The sequence below is a fragment of the Erpetoichthys calabaricus genome, chromosome 4, assembly GCF_900747795.2.
Source record: "Erpetoichthys calabaricus chromosome 4, fErpCal1.3, whole genome shotgun sequence".
Classification (NCBI taxonomy): domain Eukaryota; kingdom Metazoa; phylum Chordata; class Cladistia; order Polypteriformes; family Polypteridae; genus Erpetoichthys; species Erpetoichthys calabaricus.
Window position 1 is genome coordinate 182,557,065 of NC_041397.2, and position 25,728 is coordinate 182,582,792.

The following is a 25,728-nucleotide window of genomic DNA, read 5'->3' on the forward strand; positions in this document are numbered from 1 at the left end:
TGTTTAAATAACATCAGTTTCACTAGCTGTCTAGAGCATTATAGTTTCAGGCATTTTATAGTTCGCTGTTAAAGTGAAAATACTTCTTGCAACTGACATCTATGTTTAACAAATATTATATGTTGAGTTTTCAGTAAATTTTTTGCATACTCATATGCATAATTCAATATGTGTGGGTTGATAATTATTACAGAAAAGCTAAATTCCCACATAACCCGCCAAATTTGATTTTTTCTTTTTTCTCCTTAACCATAGTTTGTTTTAAAGAAAGTATAAAGACACTAAATGTTTATTTTGTAAAGCACTGTTATTCACATTCATTTAGTGTTACTCTTACTTGCATACTTTTAACAGTTTAATTCTTCACTGTTGCTGTCCTGCCTCCAGTGCCCTACAACCCTCCTGCCTATACTTGATATTGTACAATATGTTCTTCAATTGTGTATTTGTAAGAACCAAGAGGTCTAAGGATCTACCCGACCACGATGGACTACATAAGGAGTAAGCAATTGCATCAACATACAGAGTCAGTTCCCAGCACTACACCTGGTGAGATGGAGGAGCAGCAGGGCACAGAAACACCCCACAGTGCACAGAACCTCCAAGCTGCACCTAGCAGACAATCTGAACACCACTGGATCATGTGGCCTGCTGCAGGCAAGGATACTGAGTGCCACCAGTTTGATGAGGATATTGATGCTGCCCACACAGTTTCATCAAAGGGGAAAGTAGATCAGCAACTCCAGTGGATGTTTACCCAGATTATCAGGATCGGCACTGAGAGATCCAGCATTAAACAACCAAAAGCTAATAGCAGCTCAGCCTGGCCAAATTGGTGCGAGATTAAGATTACCCAACTAAGGAAAGTACTGAAGTTTTTAAGGCATCAATACAGGAATGCGAGAGAGGAGGACAAACCAGCACTCGCAGAACTTTGGAACATCCTAAGGACTCGTTTATACTTAATGTTCAGAACGTGTATGCGCACGCTTCATGGCTGCCATGCATTCCCAGTTTTCATTTGATGAGTCCTCTGAGCACATCCTCAGAAATTAACGTGACACGTGCATTAGTTGCAGTACCAGCAAAAAGATGGGGGACGCAGTGTGATAAAAGTTGGAATGTGACATCAGAGTCTCTGTTTACTATCTACATGTGACAGAAAGCTGCTTTGAGGATCCTATGGGATCGATGTACCTGCTCCGATGCTTGATGAATGGTTCAACGTGGTAACATACAAATGCATTAGTGGTGCTTTTATTTTCAAGTGTCGCGTATTCCCCATTGCAATGACATGATGCATTTTAAAAGTCTCACGTACCATCTTCTGTGCCGTCTTTTGTTTTGTTTTGTTTTGTTTTTTTGTTTTTTTTTGCACCTTCACAACAGCAACAGAATGTACAGCGCTATGTTTGAGCCACACAGAAAAAAAATTAAGGACATGTTGAAAAGTTGTTTTTTGTGATTAAAGTGGAAATTTCGGCTTTAATCTCGAAATGTCCACTTTAACCTCATAGTTTACTTTATCATTAAAGTAGACCGTCGTAAACGTCATCTTAAAGCTGACCCACTTGTTAATCGCTATGAGCCTGTGGGGCTTCCTCCTGTCCTGACAGCAGCGGCAAGCAGCAAAAGATCACCACACAGAACGCATTAAATGTATGATATTCCAACTCTGCACATTTAGAATCCTTAGATTTATACTTGATATTACTTTCATGATGAAATGCATTAAAGTATGTATGTTACATTTTACAAATAAATCATTAATTTTGTTTAAATAATGAATACTGTTAATAATTACTCACATGGGGTTGACATGGTGGCGGAGCGGTAGTGCTGCTGTCTTGCAGGGAGTCACGTCGCTGGTGTTCCCTGCCTGGAGTTTACATGTTTTCCTGCTGGGTTTTCACAGTGTGCTCCAGGTATGAAGAAATCATATGCAGATTTGGTGATTTGGTGACGCTAAAATGACACTAGTGTATGTGAGTGCTTGTATTCACGTTAGGATGAGCTGATGCCCCGTCCAGGGTTTGTTTCTACTTTGTGCTCAATGCTAGCTGGAATGGGCACATCCCTGGATTGATGGATTTAATCATTAAACGTCCTTTTCAGAGATATTGCGGCAAGGTTTCATCGGAATTTAATGGGTGTTTCAGGCAATTCACGACACAGCGAAGCCAATCCTGTTCTCACCTTGATAATATCTCGCAATGCCACCTGACATGTGTTGCGCCCCGTGAAATATAAACCTGGCCTAAGAGTAAAGCTAATCTCTATCAGATGTGCTGAGTGGCACAGGAGAAGGGGCAGAAAGGTGGCTGTCAAGTGAACTGCCTTTTTAGCAAATTCCTTTGGATTCACTAAGGAGCCACTTGGACAGAAGCATAGCAGAACCCTTGCATGCCCGGAAAATATATCAACTTTTACCTTAGAGACATGTACAAAGATAACAGGAAGGAGGAAGAGCTAGTCTACTGTAAAGAGCTATTCACATCACCTCAGCCCTTTGTCCAGTTTAACATCAAGGAGTCCACCCTGGGAGAAGTTGGGAACACAGTCAAAGTTGAAAGGACTAGCTCATCCCCAGGGACAAGTGGAGGGCCATACAAAGGGTATAAGCATTTCCCGAGATACCTGGAGAGACTGTAGAGATTCATTAGGATAGTGTGGCGGAACATAGTCAAAGTTGAAAGGACTAGCTCATCCCCAGGGACAAGTGGAGGGCCATACAAAGGGTATAAGCATTTCCCGAGATACCTGGAGAGACTGTAGAGATTCATTAGGATAGTGTGGCGGAGAGGGAAATTAGCTAAGCAGTGGAGATATGCAGTGGGCGTCTGGATATCAAAGGAGGAGAACATAAATGACATCACACAATTCCACTCCATCTCTCTGCTTAGTGTGTAAGGCAAAGTCTTGATCAAGATTCTTGCTAATCATCTGACAGCATATCTCCTGAGGAATTCCTATATTAACACTGCAGTGCAAAAGGGAGGAGTCCCAATTATGCCAGGCTGTATAGAGTGTACAGGAGTGATTACCTAGTTGATCCGCGAGGCAGGTGAGAATAAAGGAGATCTGAAAGTTGTTTGACTAAACCTTGCCAATGCTTATGGATCCATTTCACATAAACTTGTGGCATCAGCGATGACAAGATACCATATTCCAGAGAAGTTTAAAGACCTCATACTGGACTATTGTAATAGTTTCATCGTGAGATTCACCTCTGTGTCAGTAACATCTACATGGCATTGTCTAGTCTAGTGAAGGCACTGTCACGGGCTGCACTATATCAGCGTTCTTCTTTGCCCCAGCATTGAACATGCTTGTCAAGTCAGCAGAAGTGGAATGTAGGGGCTGCCTGTCTAGATCTGGCATACGTCAACTTCTGATTAGAGGTTTCATGGATGAACTGATTGTCACACCTTCATCAGTGACAGGGTGTCTATGGCTCCTCCAAGGGCTGGAAAGGCTGATGACATGGGCAAGAATGTGGCAGTCCAGTCAACTCGTACGGAGCTTAATGTGTGGTTATAGGCAGTTGATAAGACAGGACTTCCAGTGAAATTCAAGGTGTGGATTTATCAGCATAGAAGCCTCCCAAGACTCCTGTGTCTACTGCTGATACAGTTAGGTCCATAAATATTTGGACAGGGACAACTTTTCTCTAATTTTGGTTCTGTACATTACCACAATGGATTTTAAATGAAACAACTCAGATGCAGTTGAAGTGCAGACTTTCAGCTTTAATTCAGTGGGGTGAACAAAACGATTGCATAAAAATGTGAGGCAACTAAAGCATTTTTTTAACACAATCCCTTCATTTCAGGGGCTCAAAAGTAATTGGACAATTGACTCAAAGGGCTATTTCATGGGCAGGTGTGGGCAAGTCCTTTATTATCAATTAAGCAGATAAAAGGCCTGGAGTTGATTTGAGGTGTGGTGCTTGCATGTGGAAGATTTTGCTGTGAACAGACAACATGCGGTCAAAGGAGCTTTCCATGCAGGTGAAAGCCATCCTTAAGCTGCGAAAACAGAAAAAAAACCCATCCAAGAAATTGCTACAATATTACGTAAGCTGCGAAAACAGAAAAAAACCCATCCAAGAAATTGCTACAATATTACGAGTGGCAAAATCTACAGTTTGGTACATCCTGAGAAAAACAAAAGCAAGCACTGGTGAACTCAGCAACGCAAAAAGATCTGGACGTCCACGGAAGACAACAGTGGTGGATGATCGCAGTATCATTTCCATGGTGAAGAGAAACACCTTCACAACAGCCAACCAAGTGAACAACACTCTCCAGGGGGTAGGCGTATCAATATCCAGGTCTACCATAAAGAGAAGACTGCATGAACTTAAAAACAGAGGGTGCACTGCAAGGTGCAAGCCACTCATAAGCCTCGAGAATAGAAAGGCTAGATTGGACTTTGCTAAAGAACATCTAAAAAAGCCAGCACAGTTCTGGAAAAGCATTCTTTGGACAGATGAAACCAAGATCAACCTCTACCAGAATGATGGCAAGAAAAAAGTATGGAGAAGGCGTGGAACAGCTCATTATCCAAAGCATACCACATCATCTGTAAAACACTGTGGAGGCAGTGTGATGGCTTTGGAGTGCATGGCTGCCAGTGGCACTGGGACACTAATGTTTATTGATGATGTGACACAGGACAGAAGGAGCCAAATGAATTCTGAGGTGTTCAGAGACATACTGCCTGCTCAAATCCAGCTAAATGCAGTCAAATTGATTGGGCGGCGTTTCATGATACAGATGGACAATGACCCAAAACATACAGCCAAAGCAACCCAGGAGTTTATTAAAGCAAAGAAGTGGAAAATTCTTGAATGGCCAAGTCAGTCACCTGGGGCCTCATGTATAACGCCGTGCGTAGAGCTCACACTATAACATGGCGTAAGCACAAAAGCGGGAATGTGCGTACGCACAGAAAAATCCAGATGCAGGAATCTGTACGTACACAAACTTCCACGTTCTTCTGCTACATAAATCCCGATCAGCATGAAAAGTAATGCACGTGCATGCGCCTTTTGTTCCGCCCCAACTTCTCCGAGAATTACGCGTCTTTGAATATGCAAATCAATATAAATAGCCCTTAAGCTCAGCCTTCTGTGAAAAGACAATGGGAAAAGCACGGGGGAAAATATAAGAATTTCAGCGAATACCAAGTGGAGGCAAAGAAAAATGTACAATTTGTTGGTTTAAACAGCGGTATAATCAATAAAAGGAAGTGGATCGAGTGACATAGTGTCGGAGAAACTCGAAAGCTCAAGTTCACAAGGTCGCACAGTGCCTGAAATAAAAAAGATGTTGTCACATATCAAAGTCGGCGTGAAAAGGTGATTAATAGCCAACTGTCTGAGTGTCATATGAAAGCTTATTAGGGTACACAGAAAAAAAATAGGCACACAGTGGAAAAAAGCACGAAATGTCAACTTTAATCTCGAAATTTCCACTTTAATCACGTAGTTTATTTTGTCGTTAAAGTAGAACATCATAAACTTCATCTTAAAATAGTTTATTTTACTAGCTTCTCAAATCCTATCGTAACTAAAGTTGCATATTTATGCTTTGTTCTGTGTTTTATCTTCTATGTGCTCTATATGTGTGAATCACTACGTGCTTCCGTTCTTTGTCTTTCTCCGACAGGACACAGAATCCATTACATTCGTGATATTACAGCTCTCTGAATAATTAAAATACTGAGATGTATACGTGATATCTTTTTCATGATGATAGGAGTTAAAGCATGTTATTAAACATGGGAACACGGTGGCGCGGTGATTGTTCATATCTCACACAAGAGGCTTGCTGCACCATGCGCAACCTTCGTTGAAATAATTTATTACAGAAGTACTGTCTCTTTCAAACGTACTAACCTCCAATTCCTGTCCTTACTTTTCTTTCTCCAAATACCCAATCACCACACAATCAGCTCTGTAATAGACGTTAAGTCGTCTGTAAGCATAGAACGCCGATTCTTCAAAACGTTTAAGGAACATTGAAATATCTTCGTAGTACATGTTTAATTATTCTATCCATCTGTCCTTCTAGTGTCGCGTCAGCACCAGCAAAAATACAACGCAAGGCAGGAGCAATCCGTGAACTAGCTAGCGCTACAGCACCGTGTCCTCACATGTTTAATTATTAACGATACAGATTATTTAAATAAAGTTAAAGTTTTATCTGTATACTATACATATTTTGCTGCATTTCATCTTAAAAATGATATCGTCATCATACGCGCTTTATAAAGTGGCACAGGTTGTGCAAGTTTACAGTGGGGGTAATTGTACTTATAAGTACAAACAGTTCTACAAGGAGCACTTGATTGAGTGTGTTTATAGTTCTTGGGATGAAACTTTCTGAACCGCGAGTTCCGTACAGGAAAGGCTTTGAACTGTTTTGTGGTTGAGGCAGTGTGCTTGATACTGTACACCGATAATTCTCTTTTCGATCAACTGCTGCTGTGATTCCCCACTCAGATACATTGATATAAATACTCCGAGTGGTGCAGTGAGAGTAATATGGAAAAAGATGATCCGCTGTGGCAACCCTTAAAAGGAGCAGCTGAAAGAAGAAGAAGATGCAGTGAGAGTAACAATGCTAAAGCAGTAATGGTATTTGGAATACTATGGCTATTCCCTGGACCATTATATTGCTACAGGTTAATTACAATCAGATGCATTACACTAATAAACAATATGCAGTTAATTTCAGTGTATTTGATAAAGCCGCATCAGGAATGTGGGTCTAAGAAAGAAAGGGTGACCACACAGGAACAGTAGCACTGCTTTGACGCTGGGTGCCGCCAGTCTGCAAAACCGAGTGGAGAAATTGCATACGCCAAGGTATGAGGTACCGTGGAAATGTGCGTGACTTTACGGCAAGTTTAGGTTTTATACATCGCGATTTGAGTGTGGAAATGTTCATACGCAAGATTTCTGTGTGTATGTACCGTTTATACATGAGGCCCCTGATCTTAACCCAATTGAGCATGCATTTCACTTGTTGAAGACTAAACTTCATACAGAAAGGCCCACAAACAAACAGCAACTGAAAGCCACTGCAGTAAAGGCCTGGCAGAGCATTAAAAAGGAGGAAACCCAGCATTTGGTGATGTCCATGAGTTCAAGACTTCAGGCTGTCATTGCCAGCAAAGGGTTTTCAACCAAGTATTAGAAATGAACATTTTATTTCCAGTTATTTAATTTGTCCAATTACGTTTGAGTCCCTGAAATGAAGGGATTGTGTTAAAAAATGCTTTAGTTGCCTCTCATTTTTATGCAATCGTTTTGTTCAGCCCACTGGGTTAAAGCTGAAAGTCTGCACTTCAACTGTATCTGAGTTGTTTCATTTAAAATTCATTGTGGTAATGTACAGAACCAAAATTAGAAAAAAGTTGTCTCTGTCCAAATATTTATGGACCTAACTGTATATGAAGTTCCAATGACCATTGTGAAGAGATTTGAGCAAAACATCAGTCAGTTCCTTCGTAGGTGGCTGGGCCTGCCGAGAAACCTGAGCAGCATTTCCCTCTATGGTCATACCAACAAGTTGTAGCTTCCTTTCACTAGCCTGACAAAGGAATTTAAAGGTCACCAGAGTGAGGCTGAGACAGACGTCAACAAATCCAGAAAGAGATTTATGCAGAGTTATTGTAGCAAGGCAGTGGCTATGCGCCAGCAGGTAGCTTGGGTCAAATGGGATAACTACCCTAAAGATCACATGGGCAGAACTTTGGAAATCAGAGCCAGCTAGACTGAAATTTCTGATTCAGTCAGTGTATGATGCTCTTCCTATCCCATCTAACCTGCATTGCTGGGGTGTAGCTGATACCACTGCATGCCGCCTGTGCCGGGAAAGAGGTTCTTTGGAGTGCATCTTGAGCTGCTGCCTGAAAGCCTTAGGAGAGGGGAGGTATAGGTGGCACCACGACCAAGTGCTGAAGGCAGTAGCTGATACCATCTGCAGTGTCATTCAGCAGAGCAAATGACGGATCTCAATAAGGCAAAACATAAAACCCCAGGTTGGGCTCAGGACCTCAGTTGGGCTGCGAGCTTTAGTGTAGGACTGGCAGTTGAAGGCTGACCGAGAAAAGAATTTGAAATTTCGGGAACACATTGTGAGGATGACTTTCAGGCCAGATTTACTCTCCCTGGGAAGATAGATAGAGGAGGAGGCCCATGACCGCAAGAAGGCAAACTGCCTCGAGCTGGTAGAGGAATGTAGAAGGAATGGGTGGAAGGCCCAATGCGAGCCCATTGAGGTGGGCCACAGGGGCTTTGAGGGTGGTCTCTACATTGGGAACTCATTGGGCTTCAGAGGGTTGCAGAAAAGAAGAGCCACCAAGAACATCATGGACTCTGCAGAAAAAGCTTCAAGATTGTTGTGGATCAAGCGGGATGGTCCATGGTGACGCTACTGGGACACAAGCTAGGGACTGATCACCCCCATTTGTGTCGCCCAGGTGAGGGTGTTTGATGATCTATGACCTGCAACTCCTTTATGACCCTGGTTCCTCACTGATGATGTGTCCAAGTTGCACCACTTGGTGTTTGAAGTAATCACAAGAAAAACATCCATCCATTATCCAACCCGCTATATCTTAATTACAGGGTCACGGGGGGTCTGCTGGAGCCAATCCCAGCCAACACTGGACGCAAGGCAGGAAACAAACCCAGGGCAAGGGCGCCAGCCCACCGCAGACAAGAAAAACATCCTTGTGTAAACTCTGTACAGAGAGGACCTGGACATGTGATTCTGATCCAGGACACTGATTCTGTGAGACTGCAGTGCTAGGCACTGTTGTACTATGCCTGCTCTCATACTAGTAAGACAATCTGACATTTCAAAAAGGAAAGAAAAAACTGAATCAGATCCAACTAAGGAAAATGTATTTTATTGACACACCTCACCAAAAGAGGTACAAGTTAATATCTGCTTGGAAATCTAAATCTAACTTAAATACTATAGCAGTTTGTCATTGGGGCTGAGATTATAACAAAATCAAGGTGCATCAGTTAATGTTGATTAAAACAAAAAAAAAAAATACAAAAATTTGCCAAACAGTATTATCAGGCAGACTTGTTCTGATGAAATGAATAGTACATAATTATTTAGATATTTTAAGACTTAAATATATAACAATTAAGGATATTTTTCAATGTGAGTATGTTGATGGATTGCCAGAGGTTCTCAGTGGCCATGGCAACACAAGGACGGCCTATGGCCATTTGAAGTTATGCAGAAATACAGGGGCCACTAACAGGCAGTATGCCCTGTATGTGAGATTTGTTTCCTAGAAGGCCATCATGCAGGGGCACCAGCATATGTATGAGTGAGTGAGAAAGAATGAAAGAGAGGTCTCCTGGGTTTACCTGTACAATACAATAGAGGGAGGTGTGACAGGAAGTTTGTTCCTGAGCAGGGCAAGTAGGGAAGCCACTAACATACATTTACCCAAACCTACATGGCCTTTTGGATTATTGCTTTTCTGATTATATTCACCCATCATTCATCCCTCTCTTATGTTAGTCTTGCTAATAAATGTTTAATTTTATTTATTTTGTTATTTTTGTATTATCCTGGATATGGAGAGCCACCACAAGTCTCCACGCCAAATAAATATTTCTAAATTAGGTAACAACATTAAGGGCCTCAAATGTTGCTTGAATAGAGAGCTGCATTTTTCCCTTTGTGACACCACTATCATTACTGGTGTAAGATACCGACCGTAACTGAATTTTAAATGTTATATTTGTTTATACAGGGCCCAAAGATCTTCTTTCAGACCGCTGCATTCTTTCTTGTCCATCTATGGACCTGGTGACGTGCCTCTTAGATTTTCGATTGAACCTTGCCACAAACAGAAGCATAGTTCCCCGTCTTGCAGCATCACTGGCAGCTTGTGCTCAGCTAAGTGCCTTAGGTAAGTCTGTTTATCTTACAGTACTGATGACATACCCTGCTGCAGTTCAGCTTAGTTACACAATTAAATTTGATAATAAACCATTGATTTTAAGGATCTTTTTTATTTTAAAATTTATAGCAGCTGGGCATAGAATGTGGGCTTTGCAAAGATTGAGAAAGTTGCTGACAACAGAATTTGGACAGTCTATCAACATTAATAGACTGCTTGGAGATTCAGATGGAGAAACACGGACCTTGGTAGGTTTCATACTTTTGACATTTGTTGAAGATTAAACAGTTACTAAGGTTTAATGTGTCGAATGGTTGACTGATGTAAACATAATTTTAATTTCTGATGTCACTACAGTAATCCCTCCTCCATCGCGGGGGTTGCGTTCCAGAGCCACCCGCGAAATAGGAAAATCCGCGAAGTAGAAACCATATGTTTATATGGTTATTTTTAGAATGTCATGCTTGGTTCACAGATTTGCGCAGAAACACAGGAGGTTGTAGAGAGACAGGAACGTTATTCAAACACTGCAAACAAACATTTATCTCTTTTTCAAAAGTTTAAACTGTGCTCCATGACAAGACAGAGATGACAGTTCTGTCTCACAATTAAAAGAATGCAAACATATCTTCCTTTTCAAAGGAGTGCAAAGCAAGCAGTCAAAAAAAAAATCAATACGGCTTTTTGGCTTTTAAGTATGCGAAGCACCGCCGGTACAAAGCTGTTGAAGGCGGCAGCTCACACCCCCTCTGTCAGGAGCATGAAGAGAGAGAGAGAGAGAGATAGAGAGAGACAGATAAAAAAAATCAAAACGTGCCCTTTGAGCTTTTAAGTATGCGAAGCTCCGTGCAGCATTTCCTTCAGGAAGCAGCTGCACACAGCCCCCCTGCTCACACCCCCCTACGTCAGCGCAAGAGAGAGAGAGAGAGAGAAAGTAAGCTGGATAGCTTCTCAGCCATCTGCCAATAGCGTCCCTTGTATGAAATCAACTGGGCAAACCAACTGAGGAAGCATGTACCAGAAATTAAAAGACCTATTGTCCGCAGAAACCCGCGAAGCAGCGAAAAATCCGCGATATATATTTAAATATGCTTACATACAAAATCCGCGATGGAGTGAAGCCGCGAAAGGTGAAGCGCGATATAGCGAGGGATCACTGTATTGCATACCGTGCCTCACTTCTTCATACACTTTGTATGAAACTCAGTATTATTGTATACTGTTGAAGCACATTTTTTGTATAGTACATATGTGGCTATGTCCAAATATTTATATTATATAACACTAAATTAATTTAAAAAATTGTGTTACTGTAATTGTCGTACCAAATAATGTTTCTCATTTACATGTCTTTTATGGTATTTTATAAAGAAATCCTCAGAAGTTCTAGCAAGACAATTAAATTGTCAATATTTATGATTGTTTAATTTGTAAACAAACTTAACATTTTCAATAGCACATCCTATTGTTTCTGTCTTCTGTGTTAATTTTATACATTAATACAGAGTTTCACAGGGAGTGCTTTAGCTGCTTTGGTAAAAGGACTTCCGGAGGCTCTTCAAAGACAATATGAATATGAGGACCCTATTGTAAGAGGTGGAAAGCAGTTGCTTCATAGCCCCTTCTTTAAGGTAGCTGTTAACTGTTTCTCTTAACAATTAATTCAACTAATTTTGGTCATACACACACTTAATTGAATGTGATTCATATCAGAGTACTTGTAGGGACAGAGTCATTTATACTGTACATTCTCCAAGCCTCCACTGTTCAAGGTTTATGTATGTGTCAGTGGCTACAGCAGGAGTTTATTATCTAAGCCCATGTTGGTACTGACTGACTAATCTATTATTAAGTAAATGATAAAATGTTGTAAGTGTATTACCAGTCAGATGAAAATGTCAAAATAAAAATGAAATATGTTTTCAAATTAATTTTAAAATCTTCTGCAGTAAATTTTGGGACATAAAATATTCAAAACAGATTGAAAGTATCTATTAGATTCATTTAAATGGGGGTCTTTGTTAAAATAGTTTTTTTAAGACTTACTTCACAAATCTTTTGACAGTTTTTAATTCCTTTAATTACCCATCCCCATTTTTTACACTTGGAATGTCTTCCTCAGGTTTTGGTGGCTCTTGCCTGTGACTTGGAGCTGGACACCCTCCCATGTTGTGCAGAAACACACAAGTGGGCCTGGTTTAGAAGATACTGCATGGCATCTAGGGTATCTGTTGCCCTTGATAAAAGAACTGCCCTACCACGCCAGTTCCTTGATGAGGTGATTAATATTTTAAGCTAGTATTTTTATATAGTGTTTTTGTATCTTTCACTCAATTTTTTTTTACACTACACACCCCTTCTCTTTATTATTGCTAGCAAAGAACATTGTTGGTGATGGGCTAGTGCAGTAAGATGCATTGCAAATACACAAGATAGCTTTATTCTGACTATATTTTTATAGAATGCAAATTTATTATTTAAAAGTTCACATTGGCATAATTAACCAAATTCTTCTTCTCAGCTGTTTTAGTTTAAATCACCCAAGATTCCATTATGATGATCTTTCTTATTCATCTTATAATAAGAAAATCAGTCGCTGAGAGTTAACAGTAGTAGTCAAATCATCTGTTTTTTAACTTGTTTATTCAGTTCTACTCCCTCTTTAAAATAAAAATAATATAAAACTGGGTCTTTTTAAAAAAAATGTATTCTTTTTTTGTACTCCTTATTGTATTATAGAGCCTCAGGGGATGGAACATACTCCAGTAGTATCGGGCACAAAGTCTGAGACCAAGCTTGAATGAAGCACAAGTCAATTGCATGGCATTCACCCACATGAGCTTGTACTGTCCCTTTAAAAGTCACAGATTAACTCAATCAACATATCCTTTGGTTGTGAAATAATTTCTACATCGATAGCACTCGTGCCGAAAGCCCACACTGACAGTAACACTAATCACGATTATGTCTTCAAGCTATTTTTTTATTCTGTTTACAAGCATAAAGTACTTTAGTTTCTTATTTATATTTTTCAAACCTTAGATTTACTATAATATACATATATAAAGTATTATCTATCTGTCTATATGTGTATCTCATCTATTAGTTCTGAATACGCAGAACAAAATCATCATACTTTGAGCCTTTATAAGGAGTTAGGAATTTTCTATGATAAAATTATTTATGTACAATTACTAATTCACTGCTTATGTAAGACATAACTCAGCCAGAGTTGATAAATGCTGTTTTTTTAAAAGGACAGTAGTTTCTGTCCTAGGAATCAGTGAGAACAGTCTGGAAACAGTAGCTGAAAGAATTCCACTAAGTCCTGACCTCCATGGATGTCAGCAATACCTACTCACCCACTTTATATCCATCTGGCTAAAGGCTAATCAAGTGTGCTGCCACAAAGAGGGTTAAATGTCACCATGTGATCAACATTTTTTATCTATTAATCATATCTATTTTTTTTGTTTCTTAAGCTTTACTCATATATAATAATATGAGTAATATAAATACTGTATAATATACTATGTATATACTGATTCATAGTTCCTGGAAGGCTAATTAACACGCATCACTAACCTTTTAGATACTTTATAAATTGTTAATCCAGAAATTTCAAAACAGTCTTCTAAATGTTAACATTTATAATTGTAAAATACTATTGAGCAAATTAACATAACAAATCAACAATTTCCACCTATTAGTGCCTGTTAAAGATACACAGACACAGGGGACATTTTTCATATTGCTACCAATAAAGAAATAGCATTTCTTTTTAAACTAGTGTCTCGTGTCTATTTACTGACCAGTCAGGGACATAGGAAGTTAACATTTACGTTCAAAGTGCAGGCTTAGTCCAATTAGAAAGTAAAACAAAAGAATAGCTTTTAAATTTCTGACAAAAAGTAAGACAAGCAGGAGTAAGAATGATGGATCGAAGATGCTAGAAATCCAAAAATGTCTAGCATTCAGTGAACCTGAAAAGAAGCATGAAGATCCTTTGGCTATGAGAAGTGAAAATTGCTATCACATGGCAGAGATGCAGACATTAATGCCTGATCCTCCCATTCCTAACCTGCAGACAAAATAGAATGTTTTGGCCTAAGATAATACAAAAATGTCTGATCAAAAATTATCTAGAAAAACAACAATTAAACCTTACCTTGTACATTTAAAGACTTGCAAATATTTTGTACTTCGTAACAAAAAAGTCCTTTAACTGGGAGTCAAATTGTAGAACCATATGTTAAGTTAAAGTGTGACAAAGGGAATATAAAAAACTAACATGGTGCAAGTGCAGTGAAAAGAGCAAACAGAAGACAGTTCGCAGCATACCAGTTCATGAAAACTGATAAAGGTGGAGTCATAATGCTTAGGCATGAATGCCTGCCTCTGGCAACTAATAAGAGTGCTAGCAGAATGAACTCTGCAGTGTGCAGAAATACGTTGTCTGTCTGTGAAGATGCCTTCAGATTGAACAAATGCAGCCTAAATAGTAGGCTCATCAAAGAAAAAAAAAATACATCGTTTTATTGGCAAAGCCTGTTTCATGGTTTTACTCCAATCAAATCTTCATTTACATGTACTGAATATGAGACATGTCAGGCACTCTAGCATTATTGGGATATATGAGGTGAGACACAAAAATAACCAAATTGGTAAAAAAAAAATAATATTTATTGATGAATTACAGCATTGTCATCTTCTATATTCTCCCACTCCCAATCTCTACACCGCTCCATACGTATCTTCCATTGATTGAAACAGTGCTGGAAGTCTTCTTGCTTGAGGCTCTTCAACAGGCTTGCCGTTTTTGTCTGCACTTCATCCATTGAAGAAAAATGTGTTCCCTTCTGGTCACTTTTTATTTCCGGGAACAAGTAAAAATCCCAGGGAGCTAAATCGGGCGGATAGGGAGGATGATCGAGGACAGGAATGTTTTTGTCAGCCAAAAACTGCTTTATGGAAAAAGAGAAAATTTGTGAGAAAAAGAGAAAATTTGTGAGAAATTTGATGTTGATTCGCTGTTTGATTTTTGTCACCTGACATTATAGCGGCAACTCATGTAACGATTATTATGCAGATACTGACTGGGCTATTCACAGGATATACCTAGCCGGTCAGCAGTTTGAGAGGGCGTGTAGGAGGGGATATAGTCCAGCTGACCTCCAGATGGTTTTCCAGGAAAGCCCTAAACCCAGTCTGGTTATTTTTGTGTCTCACCGCATAGAAGTCAAAATGTCTGTTTATGCTGACTGCTCAAGCAAATTAAATTTGAGATTATAAAATGAATGATTCTGTTTTACCTTTTTATTAAAAATATGCTGAAGAGTTTTAGAATGCTACTGTCTTTTCTGTTGTATCCCTCTATTTTACACATATTGGAACATGTTACATTATAGTAATTGAAGTAATGTAAAACATACTCTTACTTGCACATCCTTTGAACACTTTAACAAGATCAAGCAACCATTTTAAACCCCAAAACTTTCACTTGTTCATTTAAGAACAGTTTGTGAACATTTGCTACAGCCATTATCCATTGCTGTTTGTCAGTGATCGGTTTTGTTATCTTGTCATCATACCGGGGGTTGTATGTTCTGCACACAGTTAAAGAAAGTATGTATCAGATGAAGCATTCATGAATACGTTTCTCTTGGAGTATGAATTGGGCCTCGTTGAAGATGTTAATAGTGGCTGTTTGACTCCACCCATAGTCGCTACCCTAGGACCCTTTGATGGACTCTTGTAATGAAGGAAGCAGTAAAATTAGAAAAAGAGATAATTTGTAGAATGCTTAGCACTAAGGTCTCTGAATTTGATTAAAAGGTACTAGCAGGCCAAGAAGGCAGCAACAGAAGCATGAAGATCTGTATGAATCTATACTAATAAAAGGCAAAGCCCTCACTGACTGACTCACTCACTCACTGACTCACTCATCACTAATTCTCCAACTTCCCGTGTAGGTAGAAGGCTGAAATTTGGCAGGCTCATTCCTTACAGCTTACTTACAAAAGTTAGGCAGGTTTCATTTCGAAATTCAAAGCGTAATGGTCATAACTGGAACATATTTTTTGTCCATACACTGTAATGGAGGAGGCGGAGTCACGTATCGCGTCATCACGCCTCCTACGTAATCACGTGAACTAAAAACAAGGAAGAGATTTACAGCACGAGTCGCACGCGGGAACGAAGGTAAATGACGTTAATTTTTGACTGTCTTTTAATACTGTGTAAGCATACATATTAACACATGTGCAATTAAACGTGTGCATTTACGGGGTGATTTCTCAGGCTTAAAAGCTCACCTTTTATCAAACGCGGGAACAAAGGTAACTGACGTTGTTCACTGTCTTTTAATACTGTGTAACCATACATATTAACACATGTCCAATTAAACGTGTGCATTTATGGGGTGATTTCTCAGGCTTAAAAGCTCGCCTTTTACTAAAAAGGTAAATGCAAAACTATTTTCAATCAGTTTATTGAAACGCTCCCGTTAAGGATTGCAATAACATATTCGCGAGATAAAAGAACGAAGTAGGGGGAAATGGAGGAACAGCCGCAAACAGCGAAGAGCAAAAAATTAATTAAACAATTGAGAACGGAGCGAGTTAAGCATACAAGCATGTTCATAAGGGAAACAAACCACGGTGTAAAACGTAAGTTTAAATAAAGTTTATAGAAACGCTCCCGCTGCGGATTGCAATAACATATTCGCGAGATAAAAGTTTAATGAGAAGACACGAGGTATAAACGAACCACACGCCGTGGCGCAACGTTAGGGGCAACAGTTTCAACCATTCTATGATCTGCTTCTCGCAACTGAAAGACGGCACATGGCAGATGTTAGCCGACTTGATGACCGCAATGTTAGGGGCTTCAAGTATGGCGCTGACGCCACATCTCAGTGCCAACACTTTGCAGACTGTACTTAAAAGACACGCCCTCCTCACTGGACAGTTAAAAACACCAATCAAACTAACGATGACATCAAGTATTACCCAATCAAAAGTAGGAAAGGAGGCATCTTCATAAAATGCGTGTGGGATTTGCATGAGACGCTGCTTTAAAAAAAAAATGATTAAAAAAATACGGGATAAATCCCGTCCAGTATTGATTCAAAACGGGACGCGCAATTTCATTGTCAAACGCGGCACGATTCCGTATTTTAAAGGACGGGTGGCAACCCTACAGTGCCAGGTAACCACCCATACAATCAGATTGTGATTCAGACTATGAATGCAATGAATGTAATTACCCCGATCTACATACAAGGCGAAAGTCTTGCAACATTCAAAGATGATGGTTTGGGATAATTAGTACTTATTAAGTACACCATGGAACATAAAAGAGCTTATGAAGCCTTGAACCGAAAAAAGCAACATCTCAGAGATCGTACAAAAAAAAAAGGAGGTAATGTCGTTTTACTCGCTGTAGATTTTAGTGAAACATTACCAGTTATTCCACGAGGGAGACCAGCAGATGAACTCAACGCTTCTTTAAAATCCATGCTTCTCCCACGGTCGGTTATATGTCGCGTGTTCTCGGGTAGGTACACCAAAAAATGTATACATTTAAGCATGTAATGGGCAAAGAAAAAATGAGGTATACCCGAAGGCACTGCAGTAGTACTCAATGTAACTTTACTTCTTAAATTTTAATGTTTTACTGTTTAATAATTTATACGCTTCTTATATATTGTTCAAATTCTTTTATCAAAATACCAGTGACAGCGCAATGCACGATAACATGGAGTGAATACACCATACGCATCTGCCCACGGCCGCCCTGGTGTGCGCAGATAGGAGTTGATTCTAAAATAAAATAAACATAAAAAGAGTAATACAATCATCACCCATAAAGCGGATAGCAGACGTGACGTATTATATGTGTACCAGATTTCAAGTCAATAGGTGAAACAGTTTGCAAGCTACAGGTGATTTAAAATCCTGGACAGACCAACGAAAAGCCACGGTAGCAAATTATACAAGAAGATTTTACTGTTTAATTATTTATATTTATATGAAATGTGCTTCTTATATATTACTTCATATTCTCATATGATAATGATGTTAATGTTGTTTATATTGATTTCTATGTTATTGTAAGTGCATCTATGTGTGTATATGTATGTATGTATGTATGTATGTGTGTATATATATATATATATATATATATATATATATATATATATATATATATATATATATATATATATATATATATATAAAAAATATATATATATAAAAAATATATGTGTATATGTATATATAATATATCTGTATATGTGTGTATATGTGTGTGTATATGTGTATATGTATATATATATGACAGCAACACTCATAACAATGACAACACAATTACATTGACAATCATGTTACGTTATTTTTAAAATGTTTCCTTTACTGTTTCATAACCTCTTTAACACACTACTTCTCTGCTGCGAAGCGCGGGTATTTGGCTAGTATTAATCTATTTTTAAACTTGCTTAATCTAACGTTGCTACAGCCTATCCTGACCACATTTGGTACTGACCAGGAAGTTAAACAGATGGCTGACTTTCTGTTTCCTAATTTTTTATTTAAATACTAGGATATTTTAGGTTGTTAACTTTTAATATTATTGGTACATTTTTGTGTCTCAAATTTTCGTAGATCTTATGAATAGGTAGCTACACGGATGTCTGTTTTTATGAGTTTTATGAGTTATACTGTTGGTATTATCTATTGTAAGAATGACATGCTGGTAGATTATGAGCTTGTTTCCTTTTAACAGGAGGTGAGGGATGTATTTCTGGTAACTGTTAACTCGTACATTTTCTTAAGGGATGCATATTAGTAGTGGATTTTCTGTCAAAAGTTTTACAGGCAGTTCCTGGGTTATGTACGATATAGGACTGTAGGTTTGTTCTTAAGTTGAATTTGTATGTAAGTCGGAACAGGTACATTATTTTAATAAATGCTATTGTTGATCGACTGTAATCAAGTGCTCTGCCAATGAATGATGGAGTTTCACCTCTCTATGACCTTTTTAGTATTTCTACTTTATTTTCCATGGTGATGGCTTTTCTCTTCTTTACTGTATCACCAGCACTTTCATCAGATTTGTGTTTCAGAGACATTGGTGAAGGGTGAAGACAAAAGGTTAAGATGAGCTCTTCTGCACAGCACTGTACACACTATCACAGCAGGAAGGCACCCATCATCAGCACGTCTGATGTACTAACGAGAGGCAACTTCCTGCTATGTACGTAACAGCACAAGCAGGCTTGCTATTGAGAATGAATGGAGTTGGCGAGGGACGGTTCACCACCTGTCCAACACACAGTCACCTTCACTACAGTATGCTGCCTGCAGTGTCCGCCCACCGAGAATGAACAGGGTGCGGCCAAAGGCGGATAGTGAATCGCCCACCGCCGCCCCCATTCAACAGGCAACCACCCGAGACACACTACAATGCTGCCCCCCGCCGCCCCATTCATCCTCAATGGCTTCCGATCAGCCACAACCGGGTCATCTCTTGCAGCATCACCAGCTGCCCACCGAGAACGAACGGAGCAGCCATGTGTGGTGGGCGGGCAGTGAAACACCCCCCCTGCTCCATCCAGCCTCCGTCCAGTCAGGAGCAGTAGCTGCGGCAGCTGATGAAGGAGCAGTTGCGGCCCCGTTCATAAGTCGTATGTCGGATGTCTGTAACTTGGGGACTACCTGTATAGCAAGTGACTGGAAAGTGATTTCCTCTGTTTTCATTAACTGTGATAAGATATTTATGATTTGGTTCAAAACATGAGACTATGAGAGCATTATGAAAATCATTTTTAATTTCCATTGATCTAAAATACCACAAATAACTTTAATCAGATTTGAAGACAATTGACTAGTTGATTGGACCTTCCAAAATAATTATTAAAAGGGTTTATCTTTGTGGCTTGCAGGTGCAAATAACTTATTTTCATCTGTTAATAGCTTAAAGTTTCTTTGATTATGAAAATCTCCCAAAGGAAATATTATTGTTCAACTGTAGAAAATAATGAATTCTATTTGTGATTTATATGCTGAGAATTGCTCAGTTCTCTCTTTTAGTATTAACTTTATAGATGCTTTTTGATGCATTCATTTTTCCTTTTGACTTTCCTTCTAATACGTTTCTTAATTGTTCACTTTTATCACTTTGCATTTCTTTGTACAAGTGACAGATGCATAATAGAGCTTATTTAATATGTCAAGAAGAATATTATTGAGCTGAATCTCTTAATCTCTTATTTTATTTCCAAGTCTGACTGAACCCTGTACCATTTTTAGCTAATTATCAGGGAATAGTTAACAACAGACTGCAGAACTGACTTTGAATGATATACAGTATAGTGTGAAAGACAGGGGGCATCAGTGAGCCCCAAAACCCCAGACACACCACACCAAACAGTCTCCAGGTGCAAAAATAAAGGTATTTATTCTCACAAAAATACGTTATTAAAGGTCAGTTCCTCAAACTTATAATAAATACTCATCATTTTCCTCCTCTAGGTGAGCTTTGCCTTCTGTCTCCCAACTGCAACTCACTGGAGGACACTGGACAGCTTGCTTTTTTGTCAGACTTCCAGTACCGGGGTATAGCCCAACGGAGGCACTTCCAAGTCAGACAGAAGCCTCCTGAAACAGGGAGTCTCTGTCCCTGCAGCAACCTATAGCGGCACCCAAAGACCTCAACAGGATTGTCCCTCAGGACTATGAGTCCCATATATCCCTGTGGGCGTCCTTATTTGGTCCATGCTATCGGAGCACTACCATCTATTATACTGGGGGAGGAACTGTTCTTGATATCCCAGCTTCCTCCTACTGTAAAATAATCTATACTTTTGTATGGGATGTTGAGGTTTTGTCTCCTTCCATATTGCTCTTTCATTTTGGCTTCCCCGCTGGACAGGACTTACAATGGGCTCCACTCAGACCCATCTATGCATATGTTTTCTGAACATTTTTAAGTCCATTTTACTATTTTAAGAAGCCAGTTCTGAGCGTTAGGCAGGGATCAACCCTGGAATAGGGCCAGTCCACTGTATCTCACACACACACGCGCACGCACACACTTTGTTGCATTTATTCATACTAGGTCAAGTATCAATTACCAATGAATCCAAAACACATGACCTTCCCCAGACATCAAGCAGAATTTGCTAATTTGTAGGCAGTAGACTAGTATGCTGATGGTTCTCCTCTCTCAGCCTTAATATCTTTAAAAATTAAGATACTGAATAATTTAATTAATTTACCTTTATAATATTTGTTACAGACAGTGTGCTTATAATGCAATATATTTCACATTAAATGAAGAAATTCTAGAATGATCATTTTCTTTTTAACTGTTTTTTTGAATATGTTCATTTCATTTTTAGGTAGCTAAGAAAATCCGAGAACTCATGGCAGATAATGAAAACATGACTGTGCTTCATGAGTGCCATGATATTTTCAAGAGGGAGCATGATGAGCAACTTGTCCAGTGGATGAACAGGTATTAGCCAAGGCTACACATTGGTTTAACAGTAGACTTTGTTTGGTACTTTTAATGTCTCCAACCTCATCTGTGTTAATTAAATTGATGGTTGCTTTCAGCAACATTTATGTACATTTGTGCATATACTGTTATACAGTTAAAAGTGTCAATAGTCTTTATAGTTGTTTGACAACCATGTTTTGTACTATCTTGAATATTGGTAATTTAGTTAATGCCATACAGTATACTTAGACAATAAGTAAATAATATGAAATCAGTGAGTGTGGCTGAATGTTTGAAGATACTAATTGTAAGGATTTTACCAGTCTTCAGCTTACAAAAAGAATTTTGTTAAAGAAATTTGGATCACTTGTAAGCGTGCACACTTAAGCTGTACTAGCACTTTGCTCTGATTAGTGATACTCAGGGCAGTATACATGGGATATAATTATGGTACAACAGCAGACTCGTACTCTGTTAATACTAGTTTTAATTAACATCTCAAAGGGACAGTTTAGCACAAGCCCCATAATTTATGTTTCTCAATTGGTTTTGTACTACAGGAGACCAGATGACTGGACACTATCTGCTGGTGGAAGTGGAACAATTTATGGGTGGGGTCACAACCACAGAGGTCAGCTAGGTGGTATAGAAGGAGCAAAAGTTAAAGTGCCGACGCCATGTGAAGCTCTTGCTACATTAAGACCCATTCAGCTTATTGGTGGTGAACAAACTTTGTTTGCAGTTACTGCTGATGGAAAGGTTTGACTTTTTCATTTTGACCTCCTTAAATTAGAACAATATGACCTAGGTTATATACAGTGATTACAATAGATTATTAATTAAAACTTTTTTGGGTGACACGGGGGACACACATATTCCCATTCCCCACAAAAATCTTGATTATTTGAGGTGAAACATAACTTGCTTGTTAATATTTGGTTGGTTGTGCTAAGATGAAGTATATAATTTAAAGTATATGTAATGTAAAAATAGCAAGCATCACTTGCTTTGAAGGTTTGTGAACTCTCTTTTAGCTCTTTAAATATCTCATTTTTATTATGCAATCTTTGTTTAATCAAACCTAGTCCATAATATATCAAAAAAACCTGTTTATATCCATGATTTGTATATATTATTTAGAGTGATTTATGCATGCAGTAATAAAAAAGAAATAGGAAGAAATGTCATTTACAAGATACTGTAAAGGTTATTCTTGGCAATGTTGTGTAATTTTTACATCAAAAGAGATTACAGATGATCTCAAAAAAGTGTTTATTATTCTGGAGCGGGATTCAGCACCGTGGAAAGCACTTTGAGTAGTGAAAAAGTGCTATATAAATGCAAACAAGTGTTATTCTTCTTCTTATTATTATTAGTCTAAAAGAAAGCTACTCCAGAATGATGAAAGAACCCCAGGACCATACCCAAGGATTTCCAGACCTACTTTGCCCTTTTTAATATATCCACGTTAATACCTCAGCAGTACCTCACTCATCATTCATAGGAAGGGTAGAGATAAATTTAACAAGTTCTGGAAAAAAAATTTGGTGGATTGAACTGTGTAAAACAGATATTTGTGTTTTTGAAACCCTTGCCTATTTATTGGCATTGTCAGGGCAAGTAGAGTCATGATTTGAGGTTGAAATTCTGTTCATGAACTTGAGTGATTCAGCATTACTAAGGTGACTAAATTCAAAAGACATGCCAAAATATTCTGAAAGAATACATCAGTTCAGATCTTCTTACCCTGGGTTGAGATTGGGTTGAAGCAGCTTGTCATTATCATTCCAGCAGATCTGAGTAATGGAAAAATTGTATATTTTTGGAATGTGCTAGGTACAGTTCAAATATCAATTTAGTAAAAGTTTGCGGTAAGATAACTGCTAAAGATGCCATTTTTTAAAGACATAATGAAAATTAATCCCTTAAAGCAGATGTAAGAGACTGATTGATAAAATAGGAAATAGCTGGTTGCTTTCAAAGAATGTGCTACAGAATATTGAATGCTTCACTTTTGAAAAGAATGATAATTGATTTTGTTTAAGAAATTCATATTTATAATTAAAGTATAATCTTCACTGCAACACACAGAACTGACTCCTGGCATAATAATGAGGTGCTGTCCACTACAGTGCTACTTCATGTTTGATTTTTGTGGAGGGGACATTGTTCTGCCTTCTCTGATACTGATCCTGTGTGAAATGGGAGAGGAGTTCTTCCAGCAGGACAGTGCCTGCCCATGTTCTACCCACGTAACTGAATGAGCTCTTGAAGTTGTTCATCAACTCCCCTGGCTAGCATGCTAACTGGACCTCCTAATTAAGCATGCATGGGACTGGATTGAACAACCTTCTGTGCCTAGCCACTGGCAGTGAACTTGGGCCAATAGCTCATCCATGTGAAAAGGGCATGGACTTGCATTTCGTAGGACATTCTTCACCTGTACAATCATTTGCAATCCTGTGCAGACCTGTTTTGCAGCAGACAGAGGTTACACCAGATACTTGAAACTAATGTGAGTGTTCTACCATGGGACAGTCTGTGTCCTGAATAAACCATATTGTATCAGTTTATATATGTACACGTATATTGTTATGCTCTTAAGAAACTCGGGTGGATTTCCTGCCTTAGTGTGAAACCTACAGAATGTTCTTTTTTCACTTTCCACTAGTGTATATTTTTGGATGAATTGGCTATTCTTCATTAAATACTGACAGTTTTTCATTATTTTCATTTTCATTGATCATTTGGCTATTCTTCATTAAATACTGACAGTTTTGTGTGTTGTGTTAAGGTATAAATTATGGGGGTGCATACCTTAGAAACAGTAATTGTTATTTACCCCGTTATGTAGTAATTAATGTTACCTTAGATTAGGCACATTTCTTATCATGCCTTTATCAACATAATATTTCTAGCTCCCTACATTTCATAAAGCATTATAATTATACTTTTACAGCCTTGCTAGATTATATATACCAAGTGAAACTTTGAAAGCATTAAATACAGGTTAGACTTCTTTGGTCACAATTCAGTTTATTTGTGAGGTACGATATAAGTCATGTCAATTTATTTATGACAGTTGAAGAATAGTACTTGATGATGTTGTTATAGTTCCATATTAAGCTGGCATATTCACATTTGATTCAGTCAGCAGAGGCTCATAAGAATTCTGTTACACATTACTGATTGAAAAATATTATATTTGTGTAATTATATTGTTTTCTAAATGAAACTGCATTATTATGAAATAAGTTGGTGACAGGAAAAAGTAGTAGGTAGGGTGGTGTCCCTGTAATTTTAGACTTTTATGCTTAAGTCATACTTCAGTTGTAGAGCCATGCTGTAACTTTCATTTTTTTTTTCTTGTTAGTTATATGCCACAGGTTATGGTGCTGGTGGTAGACTTGGAATTGGAGGGACCGAATCAGTTTCTACACCTACGTTGCTTGAGTCCATTCAACATGTTTTCATTAAGAAAGTAGCTGTGAACTCTGGTGGAAAGCATTGTCTGGCTTTGTCATCAGAGGGAGAGGTCTACTCTTGGGGAGAGGCTGAAGATGGTAAACTTGGCCATGGAAATAGAAGGTGAGAAGATGAATTTTTGATAGGTGTTTGTAAATACAAAAATATAAACAGAAAATCAAAACATTATGGTTATGTTATTACCATGACTTTCCTAAATTTGTGTTCTTGTGTTGCCCCAACATTTTCTTTAATTGGCTATAGAATTCAAAATGGGAGAAACAGGTTTTTTTGAGAGTGCTTCATTTAAGGAAGGTAATTGGGTAAAATATAATTCCATTTTATTTATATTTGATTTCTGTGTTTTTTCTTTCCCTCAAAAAGCACTATAAAGGAAAAAATTGAATGTGCTGTTTTCACTTTTGGCTGCAAGTTCAAAGTTTTTTCCTATTAAAAATCTGTCTAGCATTTAAAAAATCCTTTTTGACAGTTGAAGTTTGATTTATTATTTTAGAAGTATAATTTGTCATTTCTTGTTCTTTTCCTTCATGTAGCCCTTGTGATCGTCCACGTGTGGTTGAATCTCTTCGTGGCATTGAAGTTGTTGATATTGCTGCAGGTGGTGCACACAGTGCATGCATCACAGCCACAGGGGAGCTATATACATGGGGCAAAGGCAGGTATGGTCGGCTGGGACATGGAGACAGCGAGGACCAGCTCAAACCAAAATTGGTAGGTGATTTGGTATTGTAGGATATTAGAATAAAGTCCACTTTTTAAAATCAAATGTAATACCTAAATTTTACAAGTTTCCTG

The 25,728-nt window shown here is 38.5% G+C and overlaps 1 protein-coding gene across 5 annotated transcripts in view; it reads left to right on the forward strand.

Annotated features, from left to right (window-relative positions):
- The window catches only part of herc2 (HECT and RLD domain containing E3 ubiquitin protein ligase 2), a 488,151-nt gene that overhangs the window by 411,676 nt on the left and 50,747 nt on the right, over positions 1–25,728 (forward strand). For all 5 annotated transcript variants that reach the window (XM_051927044.1, XM_051927043.1, XM_051927046.1 and 2 more), the window contains exons 73-80: positions 9,796–9,954; positions 10,075–10,193; positions 11,451–11,576; positions 12,068–12,223; positions 21,347–21,462; positions 22,008–22,206; positions 24,821–25,035; positions 25,467–25,644. In XM_051927044.1, the coding sequence (XP_051783004.1) occupies positions 9,796–9,954; positions 10,075–10,193; positions 11,451–11,576; positions 12,068–12,223; positions 21,347–21,462; positions 22,008–22,206; positions 24,821–25,035; positions 25,467–25,644 (1,268 nt within the window). The remainder of the gene's footprint in view (positions 1–9,795; positions 9,955–10,074; positions 10,194–11,450; positions 11,577–12,067; positions 12,224–21,346; positions 21,463–22,007; positions 22,207–24,820; positions 25,036–25,466; positions 25,645–25,728) is intronic.